General features: G+C 37.8%; 1 protein-coding gene across 15 annotated transcripts in view; it reads right to left on the bottom strand.

Annotated features, from left to right (window-relative positions):
* LOC120780022 (calcium/calmodulin-dependent protein kinase type 1-like) overlaps positions 1–17,688 on the bottom strand; it is a 113,950-nt gene that overhangs the window by 15,671 nt on the left and 80,591 nt on the right. The window contains exons 5-7 of one of the 15 annotated variants that reach the window (XM_040112308.1): positions 10,177–10,209; positions 10,015–10,035; positions 1,048–2,392 (exon numbers count right to left, since the gene is read on the bottom strand). The exons of 9 other annotated variants lie outside the window; for them this stretch is intronic. In XM_040112308.1, coding sequence (XP_039968242.1) covers positions 10,032–10,035; positions 10,177–10,209 — 37 coding nt within the window. In that variant the 3' untranslated portion in view covers positions 1,048–2,392; positions 10,015–10,031. Of the gene's footprint in view, positions 1–1,047; positions 2,393–10,014; positions 10,037–10,176; positions 10,210–17,688 lie in introns of those variants that run through there. 5 more of the 15 variants (XM_040112307.1, XM_040112311.1, XM_040112309.1 and 2 more) reach the window with 5 other exon arrangements.

Below are 17,688 nucleotides of genomic sequence, written 5' to 3'. Positions count from 1 at the left end.
TTGTTCGCACAATTGTCACATATGTACATATGTATGTAGTACGTATGCATATGCAATATAACGAAATGCGCGGAAAATAAGTAAACAATTTTTTATATATTCGTAAATATGTCAATATTAAATATGTGAGTATGTATGCAAATGTTTTGTTAATTGCATCTGCATACTCGTACGTTTGCTCAAAAAGAACACGAAAAAGAAATTTTTTATAAGTACCCGATGTACGTACATATATACTATAAGTATGTATATATGTATAAATGCGCATACGTAAATATGTATATTGGTAAATTTTAATTTTCCAATGTTTCAATGTTGATATTGATATACTCCATGTACATGTATTTCGATTCCGTTTTGTTCCGGTTTTTTTTTTTTTTTTTTTTAAGTTCGTTGACCTTAGTAATAAATATATTTAATATATTATTACTTGTATAAAGTTATGTACGTATTTGTAACCCTTTATTGGCTCTTTGGTAATTATTTAGAGAGAGAGAGAAAGCGTACGAGAGATAAAGGAGAGAAATATTTGGATCGCGATATACATGCATATATGTACATACATAAATATCCACTGTTATGTTGTTGTTGTTTTTTTTTTTTCTTCTGCCTTTGCTTATTTTTAAAGCGATCCTGCTTGTTGCTTTGTTAGCACAAGGGGTATCACCAGAACTTGCAAGTAAGAATACTTGACTTTGAAATATGTAATTTTTTTTTTTTTTTTTTGTTTGCTGTGTTTGGAGACACGAAGTAAGCTTTAAGGCAGGTAGTGTAACAACAGTTTTCCAAAAATTTTCCTTAAAACAGTTGACTCATGCATGTACTATATGTATATGTATATGTATATAAATTGCGGAATATAAAATTTGGCGCGCAAAGTTTGTATGTATGTATGTATATAGTATATGCACATATGTATGTATCTTTTATATAATTTAGTACCTTTACTTATAAGTATGTGTACATATGTATGGATTTGCAGTTTCTGTTGTTTTTTTTTTTTTTGCTCGCCTCTGCTTATTTATTATAGGCGATCCTGCTTGTTGCTTTTTTTTTAGCCCAAGGGGTATCACCAAAACTTGCAAGTAGGATACTTGACTTTGAAGAAAATTTTTTTTTTTTTTTGTTTTTTGAAAATTACAGTGTGTTTTGGAACACAAAATAAGCAGTAGGCAGGTACCGTAATTTTTTCATATATTTCGGTATCTATACATACATATGTACATACCGAACTGTCTAACCGGTTTTCCGTATAGAACAGTTGGGTTATTTCTAACTAAGTAACTGTATGTCGTATTACAGCTCAAACTGTATTTTAAACATACATATGCGCATAATTATTTTATTAAATATTTAATTGGAACGGACTTACTTTTTTCTCCGCCAAGGGTTTATGGGTAGCAATACTTATTTATGTGTGTATCTCTTCGTTCTTTCTCTCGTTTATTCTCCTTTCATCTTCTTAGTTTTTTTTTTTTCTTGTTTGATGTCTTCCGTGTTGAGTCTTTTTCCTCTTCCCACGCTGCTTGCCTGTTGAGAATCCTATATATTTGTATGTAGGTTTTGGGTTTTTATTTTTGTTGTTGTTTGATTATTATTAGTTTTACCGCGCCCGTACTTGATTTTTAGTTTTTTTTTTGTATTTGTTTTGTTTTAGTTGGTTTCGCGCCCGTTACGTAGATTTGATCACTTAATATATGTTTAAGTACCTGTTTATTTATTATTTTTCCTTGTGTGTACTTTTAATTGTTCTGTTGTATAGTTTCACATGCACTTTATTCACTTTTCCACCTCTCGGTGAGTTCTTTTAAAATCGTAGGTGCCTGTCTAAGAGGCTCGAAGGACCATTTGTTTAGTTGCAAACCTTTTGTTCACCCGGATGTCGGTGATATACTCACTTGTTGCACTTGCACTTGCACTTGCACCTGGAATTTTCTAATTAGCCAATTTTCTTTGAAATAAAGAAAAGAAGTATTTCACTTTCAACTTAATGGCTTTTGTATTTATTTTCTCTTTTCACAACAAATTTTTCAAAGGAATGCTTTATACCATACTCCACTATCACTTTGGTTTAACTCAGTAAATTTTGAACTTGTAGAGCGATGTGTCGACGAACGTCTCGATGGCGAAAAAACCTTAGCGGTCACGGGTAAAACGAAAAAAAGGCTGTCATTCCGATGTGACCAATCCTTTTGTATCGGTTGTGAGTGGTGAAAAAGGCGAAGTGTTGGTGTGTAGTGTGGTTGGTATGATGTGTAGCTGTGGTTGTGTGGATGACATGTTGTGTTGTATTGGGTTGTGTGTGGATTGTGTGTGATGAGTGCTGTGAGGATGATATGCGCGGCGTAGCAAAATATCTCACGACCAGATGTCGCATAAACATTTCGAAATACTAAAAAATGTTTTAGAAAAGATTGTTCAAAATAAACTTGAGTTTAGATAAATATGCAAAGAAATAAGTATAACATATGTATTTGGCTATGCCATTACAGGGGACGGGGTATAAGCCAATGAAAATTATTATTATTTAGAAGCTATACAAAGATTTCCTGTACCGAAATATGTGCAAGGAGTATACAACTTCATAGGGTTATGTTCATATTTTAGAAGATTTGTAAAAGATGTTTGAAATGACTAAAAAAACAAAGTTTCATAGGCCTAGGAGCTAAAGTGGATAGAAAAGTATCATAGTTTTGAGTTAGAAGCACTTGCGATAGTTAGCGTCTTGCAACATTTCCCTGTATAACTTCAAGGAAAACCATTCAAAATTATGACAGACTGTAATTTTATTACCCTTACTTTAAATAAGAAAAAGCTGAACCCTCGCATAGTACTATGGGCATTTGAATGGCAAAATTTCGATTATACAATACAGCACCGAACCGTGGTAAACGTAAGCAACGCATAGATGCATTAAAGGGGGAGCCTGCTTTAGAAGCTTCTAAAAATCGATTTTTTTTTTAATCTCTTTAAAAATTATCTGAGGATATGTCCTCAAAGTTATAGATGAGAATTTGAAATATTATCGAAGCTAGAGGGGAAGTAGTGGCCGAGCGTCTAGCAGGTATAAAACTTTGACAAGCGATTTCTCGGTTTTTCATTTTTACGATCTTTTTTGATTGGCATTCGGGATAGAAAAAAACTAAACGTCGTATGGAACTGGGACAAAGTTTATTACCTTTGGCATTAAATTATCTTCTATTTCAGCTAAAACTCAGGAAAGTAAAGTTTGAACATATTTTTAAACAACATAAAGTAAAAATTGTTTCGTCAAAAACCTCTTGCTACAATTTTCAAAAATTTTTTGCGCCATTTTTAGAATTTTCTTATTTTCATACATATCGGATATTTTGGTCCTTTTGATAACATATCAAAAACTACACGACATATTTTAGTAATAACTGGTGAGTTTACGAAGTTTTAAGATTATATTCTACTAAAACTACTAGCTAGGTAGATACAAAAATCCATTGAGAAGCAATACTTTAAAAAGTAGAGCATGCTTTGAACAACACAGAACAATAAGAAAACAGCCTAGTGTGATGTTATTTGGAATTAACCAAAGATATGAGATTAGCAACTCTCTAAAAGATCATTTAGAGAAAGCAAGAGATTCGTTAGCAAATGTTAGTTTAAAAGATGTAAGAACAAAAGCAATTCACTGTTATGAACAACTACAAAATTATAATAAAAAATTATGTAGATAAAAAGAGAAAAGGACCCAAGAAGTACATAACTGGAGATTATATAGTTGTAAAAAAAATTTGACTCACATGTAAGTGGACCTAAAAATTAAATTCCAAAATATAGAGGCCCATATCGTGTTGAAAAAGATTTACGTAATAATCGTTATCCACTTAAAGATGTTGAGGGATTTCAACAGTCCCGATGTCATAAACAGTAGATTGAGCAATTGCGAATATAAAGCTTTGGTTCAAAGGACGCGAGGTCAGATTTTACAATACATAAAATTTCATTATATTGCATCATCTCATATTTTCATACGATCAGGGATATATCCGGTTGAGACCGGTGCTGCCTGCTTATTTAAAGTAAACAGCGTATTTTACGATCATTTTCTTTTACAAAATTTATCAGTAGACTAACGGTTGTGATAGCAAAACGTTCTTGAGTTCACATTCTTTTACGTTTTTGAAATTACTGCGTTTATGATATTACAATGCCTAGGCAGACATATTGAAGTTATTGAACATACGGTTAAGCATTGTAATTTACCATTAGCTTTAAGACCTGTAAAACACAGTGAACAACTTCCTATTTCAAAAGCACCAGAACCTTGGAGTCTCGATAAAGAACTAGAATCGACTAGCTCTTCAAGTGATGTTACATAAACCGCAAAGGAAGTGACAACCGGTCCTATATTTGATTTACCAAGATGTTCAACAGAGCCACATATAATTTTACAGGGTGAACTTGATGACTTAGTTCGAAATCTAAGCCTTTCAAAATCGCAGTCCGAACTTTTAGCATCCAGACTAAAAGGTGGGAACCTTCTCCAAAGGGATGTAAATATTACTTTTTACAGAAAAAGGGCAGAACGATCTCACAAATTGCTTTCTTCAAGAAGGGGATCTAGTTACTGTTCAGAAGTTAACCTTTTGTTTAACGCACTAGGACAGAAACTATCCACCTGAGTAGTCTAGAGGCGTTATTGGTTCATAACCGCAACAAATATCCATCTGTGCCCTTAGCTCATGCGGTTCATATGAAGGAATCATATGAAAATATGAGAGTTCTTTTAGAGCACATCCGTTATCATGCAACTAGGATATACGAAATATTGTAGCATTTGCAAATGGGACAGCCGTGCGAGAGACTGTCATTATGTACCGAAGCAGTGGCCTTGTGATTTGAAATACTTACTGCCTATAAAAAAAATGGGTTACAACATGTTCTTTAAAATTCACTTTCTGGACTCCCATCTGGACTTTTTCACCGAAAATTTAGGGGCCGTAAGTGACGATTATGGGGATCGTTCTACCAAGCCATTTCTGCTATGGAGAAACGGTACCAAGGCAAGTGGAGTGTGAGTTTGCTTGCCGATTACTGCTGGACATTGTTAAGGGATACTCCAAAAACAATATATCGACCGTAACATTTTAAAGTACTCTTTGGTTAATAAAATAATATAACAGTTATATATCTATCGCTGCTTTTTTTTAACAAAAATCTTTGTATCAAAAAAAACCATAGGTGATAGAAGAAATCTGTAACTATTTTCTGCATTTGGGGCATGTCACAAACAACAAGTGCATTTTTGTTTACTAATGTAATTGTAAAAAAAACCATAGCATAAGTGTATATAAGACATTATATCAAGTCTTAATAATAATAACCTAGCATATGTGTAAATGCGACATAATGTTAAGTCCTAATATAAATCTACACCCAACTCTTTTTTTACACGGTTTCTTTTTACACGGATTTGAAGTTACACGGTTGAGATTTTTTTTTTTTGTAAAAAATTTTTAATCTATAATACTTCGGTTTCAAAATCACTGTCTTATAATTATATTTGTTTTTATCACACTTAGCACCATTGCTGAAATGAACATACATAGTAATAACTAGGAAATCCCCTTATTCGATAACTCTTACCTACACATTTTGTTCGCATGATATTTACATTGCTGAAATGGATATCTCCAGCGATGATACCGACTTTAGTCCAGTTCGTCGCAAACAAATGCGCTTGTTATCAAGTAGCGACTAATAATTATGTAGCTATGTATGTAAATATTTTTTCCGTATTTCTATTCTAATTTTTCTGTTCTTAGTTCTGGATTAACAGATTACTTTTGTTTTTTGCATGCTCTACCAATTTTTCACCTGCATCAATTATGTATATTAAGTTTTAATGCTCAATAAAATGCCATATGAACATACAATTTGTATGCATATCTGAAATTTTATAGTTTTCAGTTTAGTTTCTTTATTTCGTCTTACACGGTTTTCAGATGACATGGAACGTATCCCCCATTTTACTATAGGAAACGCCTCTTTTTTTACACGGATTTCTGAGGAACGTATCTACCGTGTAAAAAAAGAGTTGGGTGTATTACTTAAATTTAAAACCCGATTGTACTTTAAAATGTAACCCTGTCATAGATTTAAGAAAATGTCGTAACGCTTGTCGGAAAAAGTGTTTCGGCAATCCAATATTTAAAACAATTCATTCTAAATTGAAGAGTAGAAGCGGCAACTTCTTCTTCTTCTTTATTGGCGTAGACACCGCTTACGCGATTATAGCCGAGTTAACAACAGCGCGCCAGTCGTTTCTTCTTTTCGCTACGTGGCGCCAATTGGATATTCCACGCGAAGCCAGGTCCTTCTCCACTTAGAGTGGAGGTTTTCCTCTTCCTCTGCTTCCACCGGCGGGTACTGCGTCGAATACTTTCAGAGCTGGAGTGTTTTCGTCCATCCGGACAACATGACCTAGCCAGCGTAGCCGCTATCTCTTAATTCGCTGAACTATGTCAATGTCGTCGTATATCACGTACAGCTCTTCGTTCCATCGAATGCGATATTCGTCGTGGCCAACGCTCAAAGGACCGTAAATCTTTCGCAGAACATTTCTCTCGAAAACTCGTAACGTCGATATATCAGATGCTGTCATCGTCCATGCCTCTGCACCATATAGCAGGACGGGAATTTTGAGTGACTTATAGAGTTTGGTTTTCGTTCGTCGAGAGAGGACTTTGCTTTTCAATTGCCTACTCAGTCCGAAGTAGCACCTGTTGGCAAGAGTTATCCTTTCCAGACTGACATTGTTGGTGGTGCTTATGCTGGTTCCTAAATATACGAAACTATCTACAACTTCAAATTTATGACTGTCAACAGTGACGTGAGAGCCAAGTCGCGAGTGCGACGACTGTTTGTTTGATGACAGGAGATATTTCGTCTTGCCATCGTTCACTGGCAGACCCATTTTCCGTGCTTCCTTGTCCTGCATGGAAAAAGCAGAACTAACGGCGCGGGTGTTGAGGCCGATGATATCAATATCATCGGCATATGCCAGCAGCTGCACACTCTTTTAAAAGATTGTACCTGCTCGATTAAGTTCTGCAGCTCGAATTATTTTCTCCAGCAGCAGATTAAGAAGCAGCACGATAGGGAATCACCTTGGCTGAAACCTCGTTTGCTATCGAACGGCTCGTAGAGGTTTTTCCCGATCCGGACGGAGCTTTTTTTGTTGCTCAACATCACTTTACACAGCCGTATTAGTTTCGAGAGGATACCAAATTCAGACATCGCGTCATAAAGGCATCTCCTTTTCGTGCAGTAGACAGTAGCTTTGAAATCCACGAAGAGGTGGTGTGTGTCGATTCTTCTTTAACGGGTCTTTTTCAAGGTTTGGAGTATGGTGAATATCTGGTCGGTTGTTGATTTGCCAGGTCTAAGGCCACACTGATAAGGTCCAATCAGTTTGTTGACGGTGGGCTTTAATCTTTCACACAATACGCTCGACACAACCTTATACGCGATGTTGAAGAGGCTTATCCCAAGGTAGTTGGCGCAGATTGTGGAGTCTCCCTTTTTGTGGATTGGGCATAGCACACTTAAATTCCAATCGTTGGGCATACTTTCGTCCGACCATATTTTACAAAGAAGCTGGTGCATGCTTCTTATCAGCTCTTCGCCGCCGTGTTTGAATAGTTCGACCGGCAATCCGTCGGCCCCTGCCGCTTTGTTGTTCTTCAGGCGGCAATTGCTATTCGAACTTCTCCATGGTCGGGCAATGGAACGTCTGCTCCACGTCATCGATTGGGGAATCGGGTTCGCCTTCTCCTGGCGTTGTGCGTTCACTGCCATTCAGCAGGCTGGAGAAGTGTTCCCTTCATAATTTAAGTATGCTCTGGGTATCGGTCACTAGATCACCTTTGGGGGTTCTACAAGAGTATGCTCCGGTCTTGAAACCTTCTGTCGGCAGGCTTATCAAGCTCTTCGTACTCACGCATTTCAGCCTCTTTCTTTTTCTGTCTGCAAATGCGTCTTGCTTCCGTCTTCAACTCTCGGTATCTGTCCCATCCCGATTGTCAATCGTAACGTTGCGAGGTAGGCAGTCTGTTTTCTCTCCGCTGCGACACGGCACTCGTCTACCAACTGTTTCCGAAAACCAATGGTTTCGGTTGCAGCTGTACGTAAGGAGTTTGAAATGCCGTCCCACAGTTCCCTTATACCGAGTTGTTGAGGAGTGCTCTCAGAGAGCAGGAGTGCAAGCCGAGTAGAAAATCGTTCGGCTGTCTGTTGTGATTGCAGCTTCTCGACGTCGAACTTTCCTTGTGTTTGTTGACGTGCGTTTTTTATTGCACAGAGGCGGGTGCGAATCTTGGCTGCAACAAGATAGTGGTCCGAGTCGATGTTAGGATCTCGGAGCGTACGCACGTCTAGAACACTGGAGACGTGTCTTCCGTCTATCACAACATGATCGATCTGGTTGGTGGCTATTCGATCCGGAGACAGCCAAGTAGCTTGATGTATTTTCTTGTGCTGGAATCTAGTACTACAGAAAACCATATTTCAGGCCCCAGCGAAGTCGATCAGCCTCAACCCATTTGGGGATGTTTCGTCGTGGAGGCTGAATTTACCGACCGTAGTGCCAAATATACCTTCTTTGCCCACGCTGGCGCTAAAGTCGCCAAGCACGATTTTGACATCGTCACGGGGGCAGCCCTCATAGGTGCGCTCCAAGAGCTCATAGAAGGCATCTTTGGTCATATCGTCCTTCTCTTCCGTCGGGGCGTGGGCGCACGTAAGCGATATGTTGAAGAATCTCGCTTTGATTGTGGCTAGAGTTTGAGACGACTAAGCCACTTTTACAATAGTAGAGTAGAGAGCAAGCAACTTGTCGTGAGCAATATTAATACAAAAGGATAATGAATTTTACGCAGGAGTACGTGTATATAAAGATTTTATTCTGTATGGCACAAAGCTGACGAAGAGCTTAAAAAATCAAACCTTCGTCCTACAATGAAGCCTTGGTATAGTGATGGTGAGGGATGCATTATCTATTATAAAAGAAAGTGCTCGGAAGTTTGGAATAGAAGACGAATAATTTATTTTAGGATAAAGTCTTCAATAGCAAAGCTAACGTCGTCTGCTCTTGACTTCTTTACAGCTTTCCACACGTGAAACTCTCCGCAGTCTACTGATTTGTACGTTATTGACCAGGTTTAAAAAATATTAAAAGAAAATGAATAATTTAGCAAAAGTTTACTCACAACAAATATTTGTTACAGTATATATTATATGAAAATAAACACGAAACGGATGAAGCGTATGCTTTACTGTTTTCTTATGAAAGTTAAAGAAAATTAATGGTAATAACTAGGAGTTTAGAAATCCTAAAAAATAAAGCTGACTTCACAATGTGAAGGTTTTGGTATTACTCATCACATCAGTGCCGGTCGCCGAATATCTATTTGAAAAGTCCAAAAATAACGGAAATAAATAATGTATTTAAGATGTCTGTGGATCCTTTGTTGACACTTATTTGGGTTACAAAAATAAGTGTGGCGTCGCTCTTTAATAATTGATGTAAATATCCTAAAAATTTCTGAAACTATATTAACCGAACTTAGTAGGAACTTTTCAGTGCAAGTTGAAAATGGTTGAAATTGAAGTGTTTTAACACTAGCCATAACAGGGCAGCCCTCGTCTGCCATGCTAAGTAAGATTTGCCTAAACTTCCTTCCTCATTTAATGAGTTTGGCGGTAAGCTCGTTGGATTACAAAATATACGAAAAACATAATTTGTTCTCTTACTAACTTCTTAAAAGACTAGCATTTAAGTATTTAGTATTTGTTTTAAATCACTGTAATAAAATTAAATAATAAATACTATGACAAAAATTAATAATATATTTATCCTTATCAGGTCTTGCAATCTCAAGTACAGTTCCACGAGTGTCTACTAGAACCAAACAATACAAATAATTCTGACCTTAGCAACTTGAACTTGAATTAAGACTAATAAATGTAAATACTTATTACCTTGCCTCTAGACGGTATTATCTGAAGAGTATTAAAATTATCCAAAAATTTAGTGATAGAAACACACCATCAGCTCATAAATGAAAAATAATATTAATTTATATGTACAAGCTCAATATAATATTTAGATTTTCTATCCTTTTCTTGTATAAGTAAACTCACCGCTGTCCGTTCTCGGAATCATTTGCACTGAACCTATAGAAAGAAAAAGCAAGTGAAAAAGAAGACAAAAATTTTATAAAACAACCAAAATTACAAACAATAATAAAAATACTTCCTTTAGGGCTTAGGTCGTTTACTGATCTGAAAGAGGTAAAATTTGACTCTGGGCATAAAGGAAACAGAATAGATTTTCTCTTTATCATAAAAACGGAGGTCTTAATATGGTTGTATAAGTCTTGCTAGTAAATAATAAATATAACTAGCAGTGCACAAACAAAACACTATTTAATAATAACGTATTTCACATGCTAAGAAGGGGAGTTAGGTACATTCGATAATTAAAAAAACGAAAACATTCAGATTTAAGACTTCAAAAGCCTTCGTTTTTTTTGAATATTTCTAAATGAGAGTTGCTTCTTTAACGTAAAACTCTACACTAAGTTTATTTCAATAGCTTGGTTATAGCACATAATATTTTCTATAATTAATGCCATTAGAATGGTCCGATTGTACCCACATGTGATAACAACTTCAGCGAATACAGTTAATATTCTTATATTAATCTTTGCGTTTGAACCAGTTATACGCTATACAACATGTTGCAAGGGAATAAAATTTTAAGTGTTCGGCCTTATTAGTATCAAAAATAAATGAAATGTGGCGTATTAATATTTTTTATTTTAACTTGGAAATCGGATCTAGTACATACATATGTACATATATTCATATATCCAATAGTTAATTTAGTTGGTCCATTGTACGAACTGCGAAAACTGTTTATTCTAACGTAGTCATTAAATCATATTATGTACTTATTTCACCTAGACTCCGTTATTGATTTGATTTCAGACAGTTTTAATTATGGTATATATTTATATAGTATATCTCAATACCATATTTAATACCAGAATTACTGAACAGAACGCAATTTTTACAAATCAAATTTAACTTTATCATAAAAATAAGGGTTTGCCATTAAGATTTAAAAAAGATTTTCGACGACTTTTTGCTGCAATTGAAGCCGTAGATAATAGTAATAACGCGCTGAATATTATCTTCCAAGACAAGAATCGCCTTGGACTTATCGAAAAAACAGTACAGGAGTACACATCCATCAAGATCTGAACCAACCTCCATTTCTTTCTGAATTCGAGCAAATTAGAGAAAAAATTTTAATCGTAGATTCATCACATATTGGCTATCACTCGAACTAGGATTTTGAAAAATAGTTAACCATTTTTTTCATAAAAAGTAATCGCAAAATATCATTAACTGTTTAAAAGCATTCATGAATTTACAAGACTTGTGAAATATCCTTCCGGCGATAGCCATCTATTTACAGATTGACTTGCATTTTTTTCTTATTTCAGATTATTCAGTCTGCTGGAATGAAGGATGCAAAGAACCATAAATCTTCCGCAGAACCTTTCTCTCGAAAACTCATAACGCCGCCTCATCAGTGTTGCCATCGTCCATGCCTCTGCACCATACAGCAGGACGAGAATAATGAGTGACTTATATAATTGGATCTTCGCTCTTCGAGAGAGGAGTTTACTTCTCAATTGCCCACTCTGGTCGAAGTAGCACCTGTTGGTGAGAGTTATTCTGCGCTGACATTTTGTTGGTGGTAAAATTGGTTCTAAGGTAGACGAAATTATCTACGACTTCGAAGTTATGACTGTCAGCAGTGACGTGGGAGCTTAGTCGAGAGTGCGACGATTGTTTGTTTGATGACAGTAGATATTTCGTCTTACCCTCGCTCACAACCAGACCGATTTGCTTTGGTTTTCTGTCCAACCTGGAGACAGCAGAACTAATGGCGCGGATGTTGATGCCAACGGCATCAAAAACATCGGCGTAGGCCAGCAGTTGTGCACTCTTATAGAAGATGGTACCTACTCTATTTAGTTCTGCAGTTCGAATTATTTTCTCCAATTTAGACTAAAGAAGTCGCACGAAAGGGGGTCGCCTTGTCTTAAGCATCGTTTGGGATCGGAGAGGTCCTTCCCGATCCTGACGGGTTTTTTTAGACATTGCGGCATAATGGCAGCTCCTGTTTGTGCTGTCAAAAGCAGCTTTGAAATCGACGAAGAAGTGCTGCGTGTCGATTATCTTTTCATGGGTCTTTTCCAAGATTTGGCGCATGGTGAATATCTGGTCAGTTGTTGATTTTCCAGGCTTATATCCACTCTGATAATCAATCAGTCTGTTGACGGTGGGCCTTAATATTTCAGGCAATACGCTCGACGCTTACCCACGTTAGTTGTCGTTGATCTCCCTTTTTGTAGATTGGGCAGAGTACATAAATTCCAATCGTCGGGCATGCTTTCGTCCGAACATATTCTACAACGAAGCTGATGTAGCTCCTTATCAGTTCTTCCTAGCTCGACCTACAATCCTTCGGTCCTCGCCGCTTTTCTATTCTTAAGACGGGTAATTGCTATACAGTTATTCATGGTATGCAATGGAACGTCTGCTCCATCGTCATGGAATCTTAAATTTTATAAATATTGGTTTTTTGTCAGCTTATAGCAAAAAAAGATAAGTTTTGGTGATGCGCATCACGGTATTAAAAATTTTTCCGACGGGGTTATACCAGTGTGACACTTTCAAAAAAAAAATTTTTTATTTGCTTTTTCGATTGCTTATACTTCCATTAATATCCTGTGAAATCGGGAAGGTCGTATCTTGAATAGTTTTTGGATGGCAGCGTTCTAAAGAGCAAGCGCTCGGAGGTGCAAACATATATAAGTGAAACTTTAAACGCGTTTTTCTCGAGACGACGTTTTTCAAAATTGCTGACGTCATAACTCAACGAAAAATTGACCGATCGATTTCAAATTAAAACTGAGTATTTTTGAATACATTTACTATACAATGACCTACGATCTTTTTAATTGGTTGAAAATTGTCAATTTGGCATTAAAAAACGACAATTTTTTACCTAAAAAAACGATTTTTTTTTTCAAAATTACGCCATTTTGTTAATTTTTCATATTCTTCAAAGATCGTAGGTCATTGTATAGAAAATATTTTTAAGTTTAGTAAACTTTTCAAAATTTTTTTGTTTCAGCTACTCATTCGGCCGGAATCACGCCAGCAGTTGGGGCACTTTTTTTTGGCACCGCCGAAGACAGCCCATAACTCCGTTATTTTTCAACATTTTTCTTAAAACAAAAATCTTAAAATATAGCTGAAAATATACGTTATTACGTTAAAATAAGTTCGAAATATTCAACCGAGTACTTTTTCATGCGTTACACTGGTATAGACCCTTAAATTCAATAACATAAATAAAGAGTTGTATAAATTGATGTCATATTTTTTTTTTTCAAAAATTTTCTATATCTTTCTACAATTCTTCAAACTTTACTTGGTCAATTTTACTGAAAGAAACAAAAAAATATGTAGTATTAACAGTGAATTGAGTAGAAGCGGTGACATTTGTTGTTTTAGTTGTGGATTATAAAGATCATTTTTGCGATAATAAAATGTGAAAATGAAATGAAAAAATGAAAAAAATGTGAATGACTTTCATGAGTCGGACAACTGCGATTTAGAAGATTCAAAAATCTGAAATCTGATTTATTATTTGATTTGTTTGGTTCTTTTGAAAGGAACAAAACCTTTGTAGAATAAGAGTTATCTCGCCAAGGGCCTTGCGAAATTAGTGTCGGAAATCTTGAGGTAAGTAGATGCCTTAGCTGCTGAGGCCAGTGTTAAAAAGCAAAATGTTGATGGTACTTTTAAGAAAATTTATGTGTTCCGTTTATAAATTATAAATCTTTTACGCTTGAAATTGTGATTGGAGTAATTGGTTATCCCCGATTGTATTTCTATGTAATAACATTTCAAGAATTATTACAATAGTTATAAAAAATGTAGATGTAGATGTTTGTGATATGTCACAGAAACCAATAAAATGGGGAATACAAATAGTTTGCCTATTCAGCTCAAATTGGTATTATACATGATATAGAAATTTATCAGGAGAAAAATACGGTGTATGAGACTTCAAACTAGCCTTTTGTTCAGACATTGCTATTCATTTGTCAAAAACGATTCCCAGGAACAAAAACTTTAAAACTTACTTTGATAATTATTTCACAACCCTCCATTTGATAAAAATTTTGCAGCAACATAGATTTTGGGCCACAGGCACGATTCGGAGCAATAGAATGGGTAAAGCTCCACTTGCTTCCGAAAAGGACCTTAAAAATATTGATAGTGGCAGTTGTGACTATAGAATAAAAATAAACAACAAAATTTTCGTTTTAAAATGGCTTTATAGAAGAGTTGTAAGGCTTGCATCAGTTATTTATGGTACAGAATGTATAAATGAAGTTTCACAATTTTGTGCGGAACAAAAATAATATTTGAATTCCACCGGTGAAATTTCGTGCCATGTACAATAAAAACATGAGTGCGTAAATAAAATAGACTTGTTTCGCTTTACCGAATTTCTATTCGTTCAGGGAAATTGACTCTCAAAGTTCAAAGATCATTTTATTGACCTTGCCGTTTGTAATACAATATTTGGTTAGAGTACCAAAAATGTATAACTAAATATTGTTTTTTTAATTGAAAACAAGAAAAAAACGAGGCGAAAGGGTTAAAATAAATATTTTTCTTAGTTTGGAATATACATATGTATAACATCTGAATATTTAGTTTTGTATTTCGTACATTTATACGCATAGTGAAATAAAACTGTATTGTAGGGTACCTTTTATATCAACAGTCATCCGAGTTGACTGAACACGATGAACCTACTCCAAGGCGTGGAAAAACGCGCAATTATGGCGTCTGTATTTTGGGGCGCGCATGGAATAATTTTAATTAACTACCTTGAAAAAGGAATGACTATTAACAGCGACTATTACTTATCGTTTTTGGATCATTTGAAAGGCGAAATTGGCGAGAAACGGACGCACTAGAAAAAAAAGAAAGTGCTGTTTCACTAAGATAATACGCCGTTCAGAGTGTCACATTCAGTGAAAACGATGGCAAAAATTAATGAATTGGACTTCGAATTGTTTCGACATCGACGGTATATGGCGCCCAGCGATTATTTCCTGTTCTCAAATCTCAAAAAAATGCTCGCTGGGAAGAAATTCTCGTCGTCAAACAAAGTTGTTTTACTATGATAGGCCGGAAACTTTTCAACTGACCTGTTACTTATGCCAGACACTGTATGTACATACATATATAAAGTTGGTAGTAGTGCAGGTCGCCTCCACGCTGGTGCATCCTGGGTAAAGCTAAATGGCCTGCGGGCTTCACGGCCTTACAACTCCTAGACGACTTGGCATCGAACTGGTTTTTGAGTAGGAAAACTTATTTGGATTTGTTAGAACCCTGAGCTGGTGGGCTGTCGGGCTAATGTCGCAAGTGCCTCCGTCCCGTTAAAATCCTGCTCCCGTCGCTGTTAAGTTGGCGTGGTAGATGTAAGTTGAGAGGACTTCTTCTTTACGCTGGTCGACTCTGAACGTACTGCCTCATAAGGGCGTACGTCAACCCTCGCCTTGGCCTCGTCACTGAGATAACCTTGGGACCATAAAAGGCGACTACCTTTCCGGGGGTCGAATACCGGCTCTAAGTGGGGACCCATCAACGAAAGGAGGTGAAGGGATGTCAAAGTCGACACCCAGATCTGTCCCAGGCGAGGCTGCTGCTCCTGTAGCGATGAAACCGTCGCTGGGTAGCTGCAGCAACAAGACTAAGACCTCGGTAGAAGTCTCCTCATCACGCGGCGGGATGGGAGAAGCCGGCAAAAGAGGTAGTGAAGGGTGGAGCCTTCATACACGGCGGAATCGCTAGCATTAGCAGAGGAACTTCTGCTAGAATTATGAAGGAATCCACAGGCGGCATTGGCAAGGGAGCTATAGCTAGGAAGCTGAAGTCGGACCGTCGGTTTGCGGCAAAAATCGTGGAACGCTACGGTGGTAAGCATATTGGTCAGGTATCTGAACAGCATGCTAATACGCTTGAGTGGGCCAAGAAGGTGCTGAGTGAGGGCGAGACCGATAGGGCACGATTTGAAACGAAAAGATCTGAACCAGCGGCTAAGCCTCAAAGGTCACATGAGGGAGAAACCTCCCTTGGTAAAAAAAAACCACGAATGGGGGCTGCGCTAACTTTTGGCGAATTTGTTAAAAGCGCTGATGCAATATTAGTTGGTGTGCTCAACCGCAGCAGGGAGGACGGTGCTATCTCCCACGAAGAGTGGAAGAGAGTAGCGGCGGCTATCTCTTCAGTCTTCCTCAAGGTGATTAAGGGAAACTCTGGGCCACCCCCAAAATGTGTAAGTGCCGGTTGGCACCATGAGCTGTACAAGCTGACAAGATGTGCCGATGAAAGTTCGGCCATCTTATATAAGGAGGCAGTCTGTCAGATGTGGGAGGTTCGGTAGGGAGCCAGACTGGAAGCCGTGAACAAAGCGGATCTTCCTCTTCGTCCTAGACGCGAGCCCTGGCTGCCAGCCGAACCTGTCACTGAGAATGAGATCGAGGAAGTCCTCAGGTTCTGCAACCCCTCACTTCCCACGCATGACTGGAGGGTTATAAGGCTGGAGAGAACCGATGAACCATATCGGCAGGCGCTGATAATGCTTAACGCGGAATCCATCGATCCTCTCAGCAAAACCAAGGGAGCCATCAGCTATAGGTTCGAAATGGTAGTGCTTAAGGTACTCCCGACGGATACCAGGCCAATGGCACCCAAGCTGCAGATGCGGGGGAGAAGGTAGACGGCGTTAGTGATGGTCAAGCGAGCCAAGCCTCTCGGACGTGGAGTTCTGGAGGCGGTTCGTCGATCGGGGACTCCGTCTTCAGCCTCGAACAATTGTGTGAGGAGGTGAGGGTCGAACACGACATAGCCGCTGCACTGGCGCTCCTAGAGAAGAGTCTGAAGGATGAAATTCCTCCAGATTAACCTCCAACACGCAAAGGCGGCCTCCGCCATTCTACTGCTTCGTCTGGAGCAAGACGGAGCCGATGTCGTCCTGATCCAGGAACCGTGGCTAACTGGTAACGGGATCTCTGGATTGAGGACGAAGAGCCATAAACTGCTGGCGACCAAAGATGCAGGTAGAAATAGAGCCTGTATGCTGGTCAGGAATGAATTAACGGTATTTCTTTTACCTATTTCAGAAATCCTAGGAACACGGACCGGTGGTGGACGCGTTGGCCCCCTCCGATGTGGTGGATGGGTGGGTCGAAGTCTACAGCTCGGCGTGCAATATTGCACTTGAAAGCTCCTGTCCACTGAAAACACCGAAGAGCAGAGGGAAACCTCAATGGTGGACAATGGATCTCTCGGAAATTAGGGCGTCCTGCAAACGCTTATTTAACAGGGCCCGTAGGAGTGAGATATTTGACGATTGGGCGTTGTATAAAACAGGACTTTCGATATAAAAGTCCGAGTTAAGAAAGGCTAAGAGAATCTCGTGGAAGAGCTTTTGCGAAAAAGTGGGGGGCTATCACGAGTCCTCCAGATTCAGGCATATTCTCG

The sequence above is a fragment of the Bactrocera tryoni genome, unplaced genomic scaffold (genome assembly GCF_016617805.1).
Source record: "Bactrocera tryoni isolate S06 unplaced genomic scaffold, CSIRO_BtryS06_freeze2 scaffold_120, whole genome shotgun sequence".
In the NCBI taxonomy this organism is placed as follows: Eukaryota; Metazoa; Arthropoda; class Insecta; order Diptera; family Tephritidae; genus Bactrocera; species Bactrocera tryoni.
Note: the sequence above shows the minus strand (reverse complement) of the source record. Positions and strands in the feature narration are given on the sequence as shown.